The 16,035-nt window shown below is 38.1% G+C and overlaps 1 protein-coding gene across 2 annotated transcripts; it reads right to left on the bottom strand.

Moving 5' to 3' along the window:
• Positions 1-5,210: 5,210 nt before the first annotated feature.
• On the bottom strand, positions 5,211-15,534 carry parvg (parvin, gamma). 2 transcript variants are annotated; one of them, XM_041039156.1, is made up of 14 exons: positions 15,289-15,533; positions 14,695-14,798; positions 14,056-14,120; positions 13,301-13,403; positions 12,936-13,079; positions 11,196-11,311; positions 11,039-11,094; positions 10,918-10,952; positions 10,747-10,808; positions 9,749-9,817; positions 9,501-9,602; positions 8,040-8,112; positions 6,168-6,292; positions 5,211-5,820 (listed from the first exon to the last, which is right to left on the bottom strand). In XM_041039156.1, the coding sequence occupies exons 2-13, from the start codon at positions 14,753-14,755 to the stop codon at positions 6,201-6,203; spliced, it is 978 nt and encodes a 325-aa protein (XP_040895090.1). In that variant the 5' UTR covers positions 14,756-14,798; positions 15,289-15,533; the 3' UTR covers positions 5,211-5,820; positions 6,168-6,200. The 2 variants fall into 2 exon arrangements, with proteins under 2 accessions (XP_040895090.1, XP_040895091.1); XM_041039157.1 differs by lacking the exon at positions 5,211-5,820 and adding an exon at positions 5,829-5,987 and having other exon boundaries at positions 15,289-15,534.
• Positions 15,535-16,035: the final 501 nt, after the last annotated feature.

Here is a 16,035-nt window from a genome sequence, read left to right on the forward strand (position 1 = left end):
TTTGATCAGAAGCTCAGTACTGCACCTTGCAGGCTGTTGAGCCTCAGTCTTTCCCAGACTGTTGCCATTATCTGATTCCAGTACAGCATATGAGGGTTGAGATAAGGACAGACGTGGAAAACCCTGTAAATCATTGACCATCTTGTCTTGATCATGTTATTTTAAAGAAAAGAAGTTAAATTTGAACTAATTGCTTTATCCTCATCATTCATTCAAAATGTTTTCTCTTTAACAACATTTTCTTCAATTACATTAGCATGACATTACTGGCTATGTTCAGCGTATAGACAAACAATAATTAAATTCAGCCACACAACAAGTTATTCTTCAAATTCTTTAATTAAAATGACTTATAATGGCGTTTCAGTGGTAAAATAGCACATGGTTTTGGAGTAAGAAGGTTTTAGGTCGTTTTCGGTGTAGATTTTGTATGATCTCAGTATTCATGTGAGTCTATCAGTGACCTCCTGCTTGAAAACATGATCGTGTTCATTTTCAGCTACTAAAGCCCCGGCTCAATACAAATACTGAAGATGGGTCAACTTCAGAGGACAAGTTTCTCCCAAGAATGTCAATAGCATAAAAAAGAGGCTGAAAAGAACTTGGCATAAATGATATGACTCAGAGGTATTTTAAGATCCCTTTACATTCTCTTCTGTAGAAATCAGACTGTATTTACAAAACTGTTCTTAAGCATTAGATTTTCTTAGATACAAATGAGTTTAAGTTTTTGCTATATTTTATGAAATTGGGGGGGAAAAAAACACATGGAACCTCATCAGAAATTACCACTTTTTTGCAGCAAGTGCATCATTCATTTGGAAATACACTCCCAAAGCCACAGGAGATCTTGTATTTATTGAAATTATATCGCAGAGCGATTTCCCCCTGTGGTTTTCATACACACCTCCTTCCCTGCCCCCAGCTCTACAATAAGCGCATTTGAAACATAATTGTAACCTCCATAATGATTCTTGAGTGTAGCAGCACAAATGAAACGCTTGTTGTTCTTTAATACTGATGCAAGACTCATTATGAACAGCGAAACTGTGAAATGGTCCGATATGGTAGATGTCTGATGCTTGAAAAAATCCTGTCACTGGGTTGCAGGCTGACATCCCATTAGATTAGATTTAACAAAGAATGGAAAGGCCCCCACTGGTTCATTAAAAGAAACAGAAGGTGTGAACTTTAACCTCTTTCTAGTTTCCCGTTCCTCCTCACTTTCCTCTACTCTGGAAACAACAGTTTAATATCAAGATTTTTTTGCTCCTCTTCTCAGCTCTCACTGGCACTGAGTTTGGAGCAAATGTTGGACAGTTTGGTCACTTGGGCTTAGCTGTCTGCTGTGAATGATGGACAGTTTTGCTGCTTGAACCTTGAAAAATTCTCATTAGTAATCTGCCTTCTGCTCAACAACACATTTAAATGTACCCAAACTTCTGTCATCTAAATTAATACCCCCTTTCCTTTTGATTAATTTTCTCCATGACACTTTTATTTCTTTATCTCTTAATACAAGTCATGGAGGAAGTAATCACATCCTTTACTTAAGTAAAAGTACAGAAGTATTGTGAGGAGAATTTGCTTAAAGTATCAGGTAAAGGTACTTGTTCTGTACTAAAATGTGCCCTGTGACTGAGATATTATTACCTTATCTGAGAAGAAAACCATTCTCATAAACAGATCTGTTTCAGATTTTTAAAACTTTTTTTGTAATAATTTCTTTTATTGTGAAATATTGGATAATTTTATCTCTTCATTAACCCCCTGAACTTTGGATGTAATGTCACTTACTAACAAGATTTAAGATATGACAAGGAAACCCTGACCAGACACTGATCACAAGCCACAAAGGTTGGGAACCATTGGTTTAATTTTTAACAATCAGTTGTGCTTCATGAGCCTATCATATGATTTTTTTTTTAATCTAAATTTTTGATCTGAAAAGTAGTTAGCAACTACAGCTGTCTCTTACAATGGTCCTCAGGTTGGTTCTAATTATTAATCTTCTGCCTCACCTCGTTTTTATGCTGAGTAATGTACAAAATGTGTTATTCAAATAAATTTGACTGCCTCAAGCACATTGCGAGCATGATTTTTTCATTTTTATCACAAGAGTAGTATGAAGTCTCTTGATTTTTAAACTTTTTACACTTAAGCAGCAGCAGAGTAACCACCAGCTTCACGTATGTGCTCTGCTGCTGCTTTGTTGGCTCTGGGCCCCTTTTTGTGCACAGAGATACATCTGTTCAGTGTGACAAGGGAGGCAGCTATTACTCATGTTTCCTGTCAACATTTTGGATGGACTGTGACAACTATTTGTCTACTGGGTCTCTATGCAAAGAGACAGTATTTGTATTTGTTTTCCCTGAAACTGTTTATGAGAAATCCTCTGGTGTGGCCACCCCAGGCACTAGAATATACTCACAGCAGCCTCAAAAGATTGTATCAAATTGTTTCTTAAATATTTTCAGAGCTTATAGGTATCACTTATTTATTTCTTACATATAATGTATACATTATACAGTAACTATAACAATGCTGAGGAGTTGGTGCTGATGTCCTAATAGAAGAAGAAGCAGAAGAAGAAGAAGAAGAAGGTGCCATCGTTGGAGCAGAACAGGTTAATCCTTTAAATGTTTATCCTGAAATTTATGCTTGTTTGTTCTGATGGATTAAAAACTGGTGACAGACTAAGCTGCAACCTTTTTGCTGATATGCACACAGTGACTAAATGACATTAATCTCATCTGACTTTTACTCATTTTGTCCTATGTCACAACATCAATGAACATGCATGTCAAAGGTGTACCAATGTTTGCACATATGGCCACATAGACAATCTTGTGATTTATCAGTTTTTTGTTTTTTTTTAATTATTCTGAAAATTTTCACACCCTTATGTGTTAAGACTGAATCATGGTTGCAAGCTCAAAAGCACAAATATTCACTGTATTAACTCTGAACAAGACCTACAAGTGTAACAGTTAGAATTGCCATTTAGAGTACATGAGATTTTTTTAGAGATGTTTATTCAGATCAGGAAAGCAGATAAATGATGATGCTGTCAATTATCTCTGAAATAACACGGTTACCTTGCTACTTAGACAGTTAATAAACAAACAGATGAAGAATAGCTTGGGTTTTTGAATGTTTTCATGAATATAATTCAGTCCATCTCATTTACTGATTCTGTTTGAAGGCTCAGTTGTCTCAGAACAACTTTCAACTAGTACGCCTGCATCAAGGTTTTGACCACCTATTGCAACAATAATACATAATTTAGTTGTGTGGCTTTGCTTGTGTGCTGCTCTGAAACATACAAGAGAAAGCTGTTCCCCAGCTCAAAACCTCTTCAGCTGACCCTGAGATATACAACATTTGATGAATTTGAACATATACATAATGACACATTCATGTTCATACAACTTAATATGAATACAGTAGGAGGCAGGGGAGGTGGAGGAAGTTAAACTGCTCAAAGCAGAGAAGGGACACAAACATATATGACTGGATGGTACATGTGACATGATGTGACTCTGAAAAGACTTCTCAGTCTGCCTGAACCACCACCAGGCTCCATACAGTTTAATCCTGTACTGAAAAGCTTTAAAATACAAAGAGAACTTTATTGCAACTGTGTTCATTCATTGTTTGACTCTGTATCACAGAGGGTTTTGCCTATCATAGAGCAGTTTTCAACAAGAACATCTAGTTCACAATCACAAAGAGCTCAAGGGCTGTGAACTGGGAAATAGAGGAGAATCTATTTGGATTTCGCAATACTTAAACTGCCCCCTGAAATGAGCAATTTACAGCATGAAAATGTGCAACATGTCCAGTTAAACTTGCAATAATCTTTCCCCCACTTGACAGCAGTGAACACAAATTCTGAACACAACATTGACACATCATCACCATCACCAACAGTTGATGCTTTACACTTCCAGCAGTTATTGAGCAACATGAGCATTCATTTTGTGTTGTGTTGCTGACATCTGATGAACATAAGTCCAATGTTCACTATCTTTTAGTCCTGTTTTTGGTCTCTACCAATTCTGGTTTCTGGGAGAAACATCGGGCTCCTTAGCTGTTAAATGCTCCACCATATTCACCGGCTAATTACTAACTTTGTCTGTCTGCTGTATGGTGGTTGAACAGGTAGTGTAGAAAAGGTTTTTAGACCATTTTCTGTGAAAACAGCTGCCTGCTGCGGCCAAAATCAATGCTGTGAGAGTGGTGAACCAAAGCAAAAAGTAAATTTGACACCAAACAGCTAAACAATGAGCTGAATCTTGCTGTAAAGTGAGGGGAGCAGCAGATGTGTGTGAAAATTCTCCATAGGCTCATCACTGCAAGCGACCCCTTTCACAGTGTCACATCTACAGTGGGGTCCAAAAGTGGACCGATTAAAACTACTTTGACACCTCAGCGTCTTTTTCTATCTCTTCTCTTCCAAGTCTGTCTATCTTTCTAAAGATATACAGTAGCTGTGATTCCATTTGGCTGCCAAGCAAATTTTATGCAAACTTTTTAAAATGTCAGTGGAAACAAAATGTGAATTAGGGTGTATTTTCCATCACCTCGGTGGAAAAGCATTAATTGGCTTCCTGAATGTCAACAAGCATATCTGTAAGAAAACTGAAGGGAGTAAGAGGAAGTAAGAAAGAGCTGGTTTCTACTGTTCAGTGTTGCCCAAATTTCATACAAAAACAAAGAAGCACACTGCAGTTTGCTAATACACAAACTAAATACACAAAATTAAAACAAGAGAGGCAGAGGTAGACAGATACTATTTAACTCTAAATAATTAGAATTAGAAGCTTTTATTGTCATCATATTAAGGAGCTGCTGAAATTGCTAAATATTGCAAATTTCCACTAACAAATCACTTATGCTTGCTTTAAATTACACTTTCTTGCAACACAGAGGATAATTAAGTGGATTTTTCCAGTTCTAGTCTTTTTTAAATTCAACACATAATTTACAAAATATGCTTTGATTAAACCGCATCTATTGTCTGTGTCTTATTCTCTGTGCCTCTTTCTGTCGCTGCTTGCTGCACTCTTACTACATTTGTGTGACACTGCGATGTGAACAATTTGCTGGAAAAAGAAAATCTTCCAATTTTCCTGAAAATGGCAGTTGCGTTCACAGTCTAGAAACAGAGGAGGTCACAGCAGGAACACAAGGCAGAAACCGGTAAAGAAATTCACACAGTTTATTGAGAAGTGGCAGTGGGGGATGGGGGACTTATATAGTAAGAAAGGAAGTACAGTGAGAAAGGGAAAAAAAACCCCAGCAAATTACCAGGAAATAACACATACATCACATGTATATGTGTGATTTATTGTCTTTACACTGTCAACAATATTTAAAAAGGCCACGAAAGCATATAGTACTTCTGGTCTGGCTAGTGTCTGGTTAGTACCTGGTTGGAGATTTATTGACGAATACACCGTGAGCACAATATAAGCTAAAATAGTCTTAAACCAGCTAAGATCAAAGGACAGGTCCACAATAACAGACAACAATGCAGAGCCTAACTCAGTTGATTTTGCACTTTAGTGGTGAAAAGTCCTAAACAAACGTGTAGTTAATAAAATTATGTAAAACTCATTGATACATAATGAACCTGGGGCTTTTGGTACCCCTGTGCTCCTGCGGCAGTTGCCCACTGGGACTTCTTTGCTCACTTTGTATCCATCCCTCTTCACAAAATGGGTGGTGCTGAAGGCTTGGAGGGCTAGTTGGTGAGGCACCTGATAACATACTTTCCAGCTTCTGACATACTGACCTGCCACAATAGCTTGTTCACTAAAAAGACAAAAAGTTAAAAAAAAAAAAAAAAAAGTCTTATTAGTACTTTTGACTTTCTCTGTTTTGGACTCTTTGGATCTCTATAGCCTGATCAGCACTGTCGCGATGGTTTGCTGTAGGTCAGCAGTGTACATTCACACATCAAAGTCCTTTAAAGTTAAGCTCTAGAAGAAAGAAAATGTGATGATTAACTGAAATTAATTGATTTTGTTCCAAAAGGTTGCCGTCAGAAATGCTGGTCTTCCCAGGCCCTTAGACACTGCTGACATGTCACTGACATTTATGATGATGAAGTTGTTAAAGCTACTTAAGCTACTTAAACCTTAAAGACCAAAGATCTTCACCTTTGTTTCTATTTCCAGTTGCTGAATTCCTCTTCAGGCATCTGTCCTCTCTCCCTTCCCTTTGTGCTTCTTGAACAGGGCGTACAGAACCTTCAAGGTGGCAGTAACGTCCTGAGAGACGATATCTGTCACATAATCCACAGGAGACATTTAGTGCATGTTCATAAGTGCACCATCAGCATTCACCAAGCCACTGAGGCAGTGAGAATTTAAGGATGCTTTTAACAACATTAGCTAATAAATATTCTCACAATCCCTCCTTACAGGTCATAGATCAGAGGGACTAAAAAAAACATTAGATGGAAATTTAATCAATGTGTCCTTGGCGAGATGAGATCCCAACAAAATTGCTCTCAGTTGTGAGATGCACTAACTGAATAAATGTGACATAAAGATCGACTCCACTACTGGCTAACCTAATTAATGCATGCAGCGTGCTCCCTTTTTAGACCCTGAGTGCTGGGAATCCTCATTCCATCACAGCAATTATGCCGGTAATTAAAAAGATACTAAAAATGAATTAAATTAGCCACTTGCTCCTGGCTTAGATTAATTGTGCTGGGCCTTACATTAACAGTTATCGTGTTAAGGATTTATTTTACAATTACAGGCTATATGGTTAGCAGACAATATAGTGCGGACGTTTTAGTGACAGTGAAAGCGAGATTGAAGCTCAGAGAGAATACAGAGCTTCTTGTCAATAATGGATCTGCAGGGAAGTGAAGTAGATCCATTTGCTATTGACGGATTCACACACTTACGCAAAAATCGATAACTCACTGAGATAGTCACTGTTTTCTCTTCTTAGAGTGATTTACGCCACCTGGTCCACCTCCACCCAAACATGACACCCATATGTGACTGTTGGACATCTTATTACAAAGCATAAAGCTATGGGCATTCGCATGCAATTGTAGCAGCCTTCTACAACCTCTTGAGTCTTCTTTATTATTAATATGACTGCTTTTATTTTGTCTGGGCCAGGAATGTTCATCTTGATAATTTAACTGTATTTTAAAGTTCTCTGCAAAGCACTTTGGTAAACATTTGTTGTCCTATAAATTAACTGACGTAACTTGACTTTTCATTTCCAGACACTGTGCATAAAGTGTAATAAAATTAATAAAGCAGTGTTCTGACTGAAACATAATTTTTGGGATGAATGCTCAGGCTCATAAGTTTTACACCACAAATCGTGAAGTTGTGATTTTACGGTTGTAAATCTGATAACTAGTAGTTGCAGGTTGGAACTGACAGACACTCTAAATTCCAGTGCACAGATACAATCAGAATATTTCTGGGATCTGCCTGATAACTGCGTGTTATACAGGAGCAGTGCTCATGAATACAGATAACATATCTTCCTGCAGACAAACACACACAGCAGATACAGCCATAGTGGGGAGGTTAAATCCCCGTGTCTGTCGATGGGCACCACAGTGACATCATCCCCTTGAGACTGTCTCCTTGGCTGCTCCTCTCTAAATGAATGATGATGACCTCGGACTGAGCCAATCATCCGCAGTGATACTCATCAAGACACGAGTCGCACTCATTCATATTCCGCAAGCAATTTCATCTTTCCCTCCAAAACACTGTCAGACCCACACTCCACCGAGCAGTTGAGATTAACTCACATTACCGGAGCGATCCCCCTCCTCACCTGACATACAAACAAATTCTGGCATTTCTCTGTCATCCTGATAAATGCTCTCAGTAGAGGACATCATCTGAATTAGTCTGACATTGCCATCTTGGAGTTGCACTGTTTTTCTGACACTCATTTTCCTTGCAGACGTTCTGTTTTAATTTAAGTAAAATGTGTTGCCATAAAGGCAGCATGTGTATTGTGTGAACAATTAATTTTCTCACCTTGTGGGTCAACAGTGGACATTTGGAAGCCTATAGCATTCAGGAGGTCCAAGGCCAAGGTCACATTATGAAGCTAGAGGTCAAAGAGACAAAAATCTCAAACACACAATCAGCACATCACATTTTCATCTGAGAAATATAACAGAAAATGTGTCAGGACTTATTGGAATTACCCAACCAACTCATAGACAGTATGTTTCAAGTAAACCTTTTAGTAATATCTCTATACAGTATGTGTACATGAAATACCCAGCCTGGAGGTGATTAACTTAGCCAAGCATTAAAACAGAAAGCAGCAAGCGAGTAAGTTCATTAAAAACATTAAAATCACTATAAGTGTTTCCCCCTGTTTCCAGTCTTGCTTATACTAATTAAAGCCAATAAGCTCCTAGCTTTCTGCACTTAACACAGATATGAAAGTGGTATCAGTCTTGTCCTTTAAATACATAAGATGGCAAGAGTTTAATGGAGCAAATGAGTAGTCTATTGCTAATTTATCACAGGTGCAGAGAAATTATGTCACTGACAAACTGTAAATTAATCTCTACCAAATGAAAATTGATTTACAATAGGAATTTAAAAATTAAAATAGGAATTAAAATTCAGTGTGCCAACATATATATACATAACTGCTAGCTAGACAGAGAGTATACTAAATGGCCTGCTAGAACAACATTTTACAGCAGGTAACATCTCCAGCATTTTGATTAAAAAATAAATAAAACTTTGTATTTCTGGGTTGGGTTTCCACAATGTTAGAACTGTCATATTTAATATGTTTGGCTATATAACAGTTGAGAATGCACTATTATATATTATGTGTGTCTATCACCAGAAGCTTTTTAGTTTTTAAGGTATCAAAAAAAAGTCTAATAAGGAGAGTTACAGTGTCTTTATACAATAAGTAAGTCATGAGCTCATCATATCTGTGATAAAAGAATCATAACTTTTTCATAGACCCATCCTACTGCTTCAAGTAAAGTGAGATCAAAGATATCATTTAAGTGAGCCATGACACAGTATAATTATGCATCTGCTTTTATTATGGGAATTGTAAAATATTAATTTTATCATATCGTATATTGTAATAGGCATGGTTTTGAACCAGGTTTCAGTACTGTAGCTCATTATCCACTGTGTGTGTGGAAAATTAGATTATCTAAAATTGGAAAAGAAAAAAGTATATTATGATCTATTTTAGCTTTGAATTAGATTAATGAAGCCTGTATACGTCTACACTTTCACAGAATTTCAGTCATTAATTAAGTGAACTCTGGTTGAAATTGGTAATTTCTCTTTTAAGTGATTGATTTTTAATAAATACATCACAAATAACATCAACATCATCTGTATAGTATACTGAGTGCTGTGTGTGTATGCCTCTGTCCAGTGATAACGTATCACCTCTCAGACGATGCACTTTCCTAACTAATGTGAGGTGAATCTATAGTGAGTCCATACCATCTCAGAGTGACTGACAGGGGTCAGGTTGAACTCGTAGAGCGGGATGAAGAAGTCTTCCAACTGTCCGATCAGAAGCAGCAGAATCACACCATCAGCAAACTGGACAGAAAACACAGGAGGTGATATAATGTCAGGGGAAGTAATCAATGATTCTTTACTTTTTTTGTTGTTGTTTTTACAGGAAAGTATATAAGAGTTCCAAAACCGATTTCAGCTGGGGTTTTTTCTGTTGTTTTTTTTTTTACCTGTCTGTCCATATCATGCACCTGCAGACCCATGTTTGACATATTCTGGTTGACAAAGTGTAAAATGGCCTGAAAATGGAAAGAATTAGGAGGTCAGGCACACTGAAATACATTTTGGCCTTATTTAGCTGAGATATTAAAGCATCAATCATGTTCCATTCTTCATAAAAACCTGACGAACTCTTTAGTTTGTTACAGTCAGCAGGATAAAGGATGAAAATATCAGACGCCTAATGGAACAAAAGCTTTTTGATTCTACACTCTACATGACTGCCTTAAAAATCAGTACTGAAGCAGTTAGCTATCTATCTACAGATTAGTCAAACAACCGAAATTTAAGTGACAACTATTTTAATAACTGATTGTTTAAGTCACTTATCGAGCAACATCAATGATTGGCTCTGTGAGGCTGTACTGAGACCGGTCAATGGGCATTGGTGTGTCTGAGTCTTGAAGCTAGCAAAAGCTAAAAATGCCAGACATTTGTTGGTAAATGGGAACTAAATGTGAACATTATCTGCTCTTCTCTGTTTTCTATTATTGTAACTTTAATATCTTTAGGTTTTAGGCTGTGGGTAGGATGAAGCCCTGGATCCTAAGAAACATTAGTTAATAAAACAGTCTTACCACAAGGTCCATTGAGTACCTGTTTTGGATTTATTTCTGAACATCCTAAGCTTTTGAAGTGCTGCTCAGACCAAACAGGATATTTGAAGATGTGAGTCTGAGCTTTGAGAAATTATACTGGACAGTTTTAAATATTTTCTGACATTTTACAGACTGAAAAAAATGAACTGATTAGTGGAAAAATTGATCAACAGATTCATCGATGAGTTGCAACCACACCCCAAAATGAATATTTGTTTGGATAAACTGATCTGTTCCTAAAGGGAGCCCTGGTCCCAATAATACAAATTACTAATAAAACATTCGATCCAGACATTTGCTCTCTCACTGCCAGTTAGGTGACACCTAACTACCTCGTCTCCTTGTTTTACCTTCTTCACCGTGTTGACCTTGTGAGCCTCAAGCTTCAGCAGTTGCTCAATGGGATCTTCCCCTGGGTGACCAGACAGCCAGGAAAGTGTGTTAAGTCATTTTGGATGTAATGTTGCTCGGATGACATTCAAGATGTCACATAGGCTCAAGATCTGAGTGCTCTTACTCACTTTCAGTATTGCTGAGGGAGTCTGAGCCTGTGGTGCTGTGTTGAAGAAGCCATAAAACGTATGAGGTGAACACTGAGTTTTTCTTCACATCCAAAGAACAACAGGGCAGAAATGTATTTACCTATCCTCTGTCAGGATCTCTATCTGCAGACATGATTTAATTCCACTGCTGCTGACCTGGATATAAATTAAAGTTAACCAAAAATGAGCAGAAATTCTACAAAATGGGTTCAAGAGAGGGAGAAGGAATAAGTGCCAAAGCTCGAGCTGAAACTCACTTCCACTTCCACAACTTCAACCTTCACATTTGATGGCAATTCCAGTTCAGGCTGGAAACATCTCACCATGGCAACCAGCAGATGAATAGTGGCCAGAAGGTCTTTGTTGTGGATGACTGACAGACGAATGGCAGAGACGGTAATATGAAAAGAAAATAATAATAATAATGAACTTTTAATGATTTGACAAAATTCGCCACCACCTATCATGGAAGCAAAGAAAGGCTACACAGATATGAATCTTATAAACATATGAACACCCAACTGTGTAATTCATAATCCTTAAGAGTGTGATCCTTAAGATTTTCATAAACTCAAACTCCATTTTTTACATAATTTATGGCTTTTTCAGTATCAGCTTTTTAATGTTCACCTTGTGTAATTACAATATCTCTATATATAGTAGTTTTCATTATTTGTGGTGTAGTCTGAAGCAGTCAAAAGGAGTGTCATGGCCAAATGGGCTTTCCTGAGAGTTTGGGCATAAGACAATCCGCCTGAAATCCACACAAGTCTTGGTAATGTTTTGCCTTGACTGCTAATCAGGGGTAACAACAATATATTTTATCCTGTTTCCATGACTGACCATGAGAAGTGGTCTGATTTCAAAGAAAAATGAGAAAAACAATCTCAGAAAAACGTGAAACTCGATGAGCACATGGGACTTGAACTCGCTCACCACCATGGAAAACCACCTGGCCAAGGAGAAAAACCAGTGGCAGTAGTGGTTTGGTTTCTCTGTTCCTAAAATGACAGCTTGTATTTGGACATCATCGATCTGTGATAAATTATCTGTTGGAGAAAGTTTCCTTTGAAAAGGTAAATAGGGAGAGCAATGCAAACCTATCAAGCATGTATGGAACTATTTAATTAAAGTTTTATGAAATGTTTTCCACTGGTTACTCATTCTGATGCTATTGGGAAAATTATAATAATCCTTGGTTTTCTGTTGGATTGAAGAAGTCCACCATAATTAAAAACAAACTGCAGAAAATAGATGCATTCTCCAACTCCCTTAAATTTAGCTACTTATAAATCTTACAAAAATAAATACAGTCATCTCCTAACAGCAGCCAAGAAAAGATTCCTCTGTGACCAGTTTACAAAGTCTGAAAGCAATATCAAGGCTGCATGGAAAATTAGCAATCAGCTACTTCAAAGGAAAAGGTCGCCTCACAAATTCCTTCAACCTTTACAGATAGAAGTTTCACTGATCAATTTTTTTTGTTTTTACAGCTTGTAGGTTCAAGTGTTGGTGCATGCCTTGCCAAAAAGATAGTTGATACTAAAAGTTGAACCATTTGATTATATAAAAGTTTCTTTTCCATCTCTTAGTAATTTCGATCTGCCTGACTATAATGAGTTTTTGTCCTATCACGTTATATTTTTTTTAATCACGTGATATGTGAATATGTGTAAGAGAAAAATTCATATGATTGACCCTGGACTCTTGAATTTCACAGTCAGGTGCTCAGTTCCTTTAACAAGGCTCAGATTCTTATGGCCTTTCTTTGCTTCCATAACCCAGCGCTCGCAAACAATCCACTGACAGATAATTAAAACAGACCCCCGTGATGTCAGCAAATTTTATCTCCGCCAGAATCCCTCACAGTTGGTATAAGCTAACATGGCACCCTTGAGCTAGCAGCAAATCCTGTTGTATTTCAAAGTCGTTGCCAGGACAGAACATTTGTTCACTTGTTGCTTTGTTGGTGAATGCCAGTCAGCTGCATGACTCACGTTTGATGTTCCATTTGATCTGGCTGCTGTCCTGCAGGCCCAGTTTCTTGTCCAACTCCTCCAGGATCACTTCCAGCTTGCGGGTCTGACTGGTGCTGGTCAGCGCTATCTCCTCCACAGGCAACTGCACATTGGTAAATCTGCCTGAAGAAATCAGGAAATTATTATTTGAAAGGTTAGAGCTGTACTGGCGAGAACTGTGTTTTGGATATTAGAGCTGACAGCTTTTAGGACAACTTGAAAGGGAAACATTTGTTAGTGTTCATCGTCTAATTTAAATAATGATTAAGTGGAAGAGCAGTATGTTAATGTAACATTAGATATCAGGTCTGACAGTCCAATCATTCAAATGTGTTTTAACTCACACAGCAGATGATGAAGCACCAGTCCATCGTACAGATCCTCCTCCAGACTCTGAACCACTATGTGCTCTGGTTTCAAAGTCTTATTGATCCAATCAACCAATGCCTAACAAGACACAATTCATCACACAGTGAGATACATCAAACACTTTCATCTCCTTTAATACATTTTTCTGTTCCCAATGTAGCAGATGAAAAACAGCATGAAACCTCTTTTTTTAAATTCTCTTAATCAATTTTCAGAGATAATATGATCCTGAAGAAGATGGAAAATGATGACAAACACACTTTGCTCCCCCAAAAATAAAAACGACATTTAATTTGTTTTTCTTCCCAAATCTACATATAAGACATGCCAGGCTTACTGAGTTATTTATTCATTCACTGCCACTTGCACAAAGCACTTGAGCTGCTATCTTTTCCAATCAAAATGTGTTTTAAAGTCTGATCCAGCAGACTCTGTCGGCTCCCCGCTCCTCTCTGATCTGTCTCCCATCACCTCCGATAATTATGTTCATTAAAGTTTCACTGATCCTTCCACCTCTCTCCCTGCATCAGATATTATTCATGCTCTTCACTGCACACATACATACAGGCCCTGTAATGTATTTCCTGTGTAGCATTTATCTTCAGCCCAGTAAAGACATACTGGGAGCCTTGGGACTGTGGTCAACCAGGATGGGCTTGGATGTTATGGTAAATATTGAATGGAAGACAGAAATTCAGACAGAGCTTCATATGTAGATAAAAGGAATCACCTGCTTTAGCTTTTCAAGTTTGGGGTCTTTTGAAGATGTTGGCTGAATGAGCTTCCTCTTCTCCCCTGTGTGAATATAAAAAAAATGTGCATGATTTGCCCCATCCTGTAGGCTAAACATCTCACCTGCATCACGTTTTTCATTATTGTGACATGACAATGCAGATTAAAGCTAAAGACTGTACAAACATTATTGGACTCTGGTGGCTCTGTGTGGTTGAACAATACAGTCAGAGGCCAGTTTATTACACAACTAGCTAAAACTACTACAGTCTTAGAGACTAGTCGCACAGAACAGATCTACAATAAATCATATCTTAATGAAGGTTGTTCTGTAAAGTACTTGAGGGTCATTTTGGAGGCTGCGGTTTGTAGCACTGTTTAACTGTATTGCATAAACTGAGAGGTGCTTCTAATATTTAGTCTATCCCACTTTCATAGGTTCACATTTCTATTGAGGACAGACTAAATATTTGAAACATCCCTTAGCTGTGATATAAATATTGAAATTACTAGAACACAACAGCATGGTTTGCAAAATGTTTTGCTTTAAAGTATGTGTAAAGATTGACTAACAGACTGATTCATTTTAACAGGTGATAACTGAAAATATTTAGCAGCTCGCTGAATGCATACATACCCTGGAAAGACTCAACGTCCACAGGGTTGTCTTTGTGATACTCAAAGATGTCAGCCTCCATCACTCCTCCTAAAGACGAGCTAGTCTATACCGGTCAACAAAACCTGCAGACAAGTCAAATGTGTTTCAACACATGGAGAAGAAGTGCTTCAATAGTGCTTAGAAGTTTATAAAAACACAGACAGGCACAGAATCCACCGGAACTGGTCAAAAACTTGAAAATTGAAGAAGGAAGATGTTAGTGTCTTCACTTCCTTTTCTCATTTCTTTTCCGTGCAACACTCAGCACTCAACAGATCAAATACAGTACTACAGATCCCCACAGATTTGCAGGGCTGCACCTCTCCCTCTGAACATTTTGAATCACATGGTCTGAGACAAAGCACAGCAAACACATACAATAAGACATTCTGACAAAACAGATGTGACCTGGAGCGTGTCAAACTCTTGTTTCCTGGGTCTGGAGGAGAGAAAAGCTTTGGTAAGGAACTTTTCTTTCCCTGTGTGTTTTATGTGTGTGTGGCTTCCTTTTCCTGAGGTTGACAGTAACTTTCAAACAAGGTCATAAACAAAAAAGTCTTTGAATAAGCTTACCTTCAGCACTCTTGAGAGCAACTCGACAGAATCGGGTGACTTCAGCTGAATTGAGTTCCTTAACTGATGTCAGCTCCACAAACTGTCAAAACAGCAATATAAGAAGTGGAGGGCTGCACTGAACCTGAATGGAAGCTTTTGTGAATTCTATCAACGCAAAACGTCTGACTGTACTCAATTTCAAACTGCTGCTTTAAAAGAAAATAAGATGTCACGGGGCAGAAAGGGAAGACAAGCACAAATGAGAGGATGTGGCATAGAAGGTAGCACTTCCTCTTTCTGATCCTGGCTTTGCAGCAGAGCGTTTTGTGATAAGGGCGTTTATGTTTGTGTCACATACCTCATTTGAGACTTTAATAATAAGTGTGTGTCGAGGGGGAAGAGAACAAGGAGGACTCTTGGGTACAAATGTATTGTTTGCAAAAGCACACTTCAGGAGGGCCGAGAGAAACGTGACACTTGGAGGCCTGAGCAACTCAGGCTCGACTCACACATCTCCATCTGTGACCGGCCGGATCAATTTGCCGTCATCTGGTCTCCAGCCTTCTCCATTCTCCAACAAACACACCAGCAACAAAAAGAAAAAAAGAGAGATAGAGACAACAAAACAACAAGCTCTGTATGTGCACCGGCCTTGCTGAAGAAAAGAAAAAGGACCACCCATCTGCCATATAAAGGGGCAATTTGGGGATGAGGAAGGTTACCATAGCAACAAAGGAATGAGACAAGAAAATAAAGGCCTAAAAT

This window comes from Toxotes jaculatrix, chromosome 5 (assembly GCF_017976425.1).
Source record: "Toxotes jaculatrix isolate fToxJac2 chromosome 5, fToxJac2.pri, whole genome shotgun sequence".
In the NCBI taxonomy this organism is placed as follows: Eukaryota; Metazoa; Chordata; class Actinopteri; family Toxotidae; genus Toxotes; species Toxotes jaculatrix.

What these genes read in the sequence shown, in the direction of transcription:
- parvg (XM_041039156.1), bottom strand. Translation starts at nt 14,755, where the DNA reads ATGGAGGCTGACATCTTTGAGTATCACAAAGACAACCCTGTGGACGTT. An exon ending in CTGTCAGTCACTCTGAGATG is followed by an intron (nt 8,113 to 9,500) that starts GTATGGACTCAC and finishes TTTGACCTCTAG; the next exon opens with CTTCATAATGTGACCTTGGC. An exon ending in GTCCACTGTTGACCCACAAG is followed by an intron (nt 6,293 to 8,039) that starts GTGAGAAAATTA and finishes ATTATGTGACAG; the next exon opens with ATATCGTCTCTCAGGACGTT.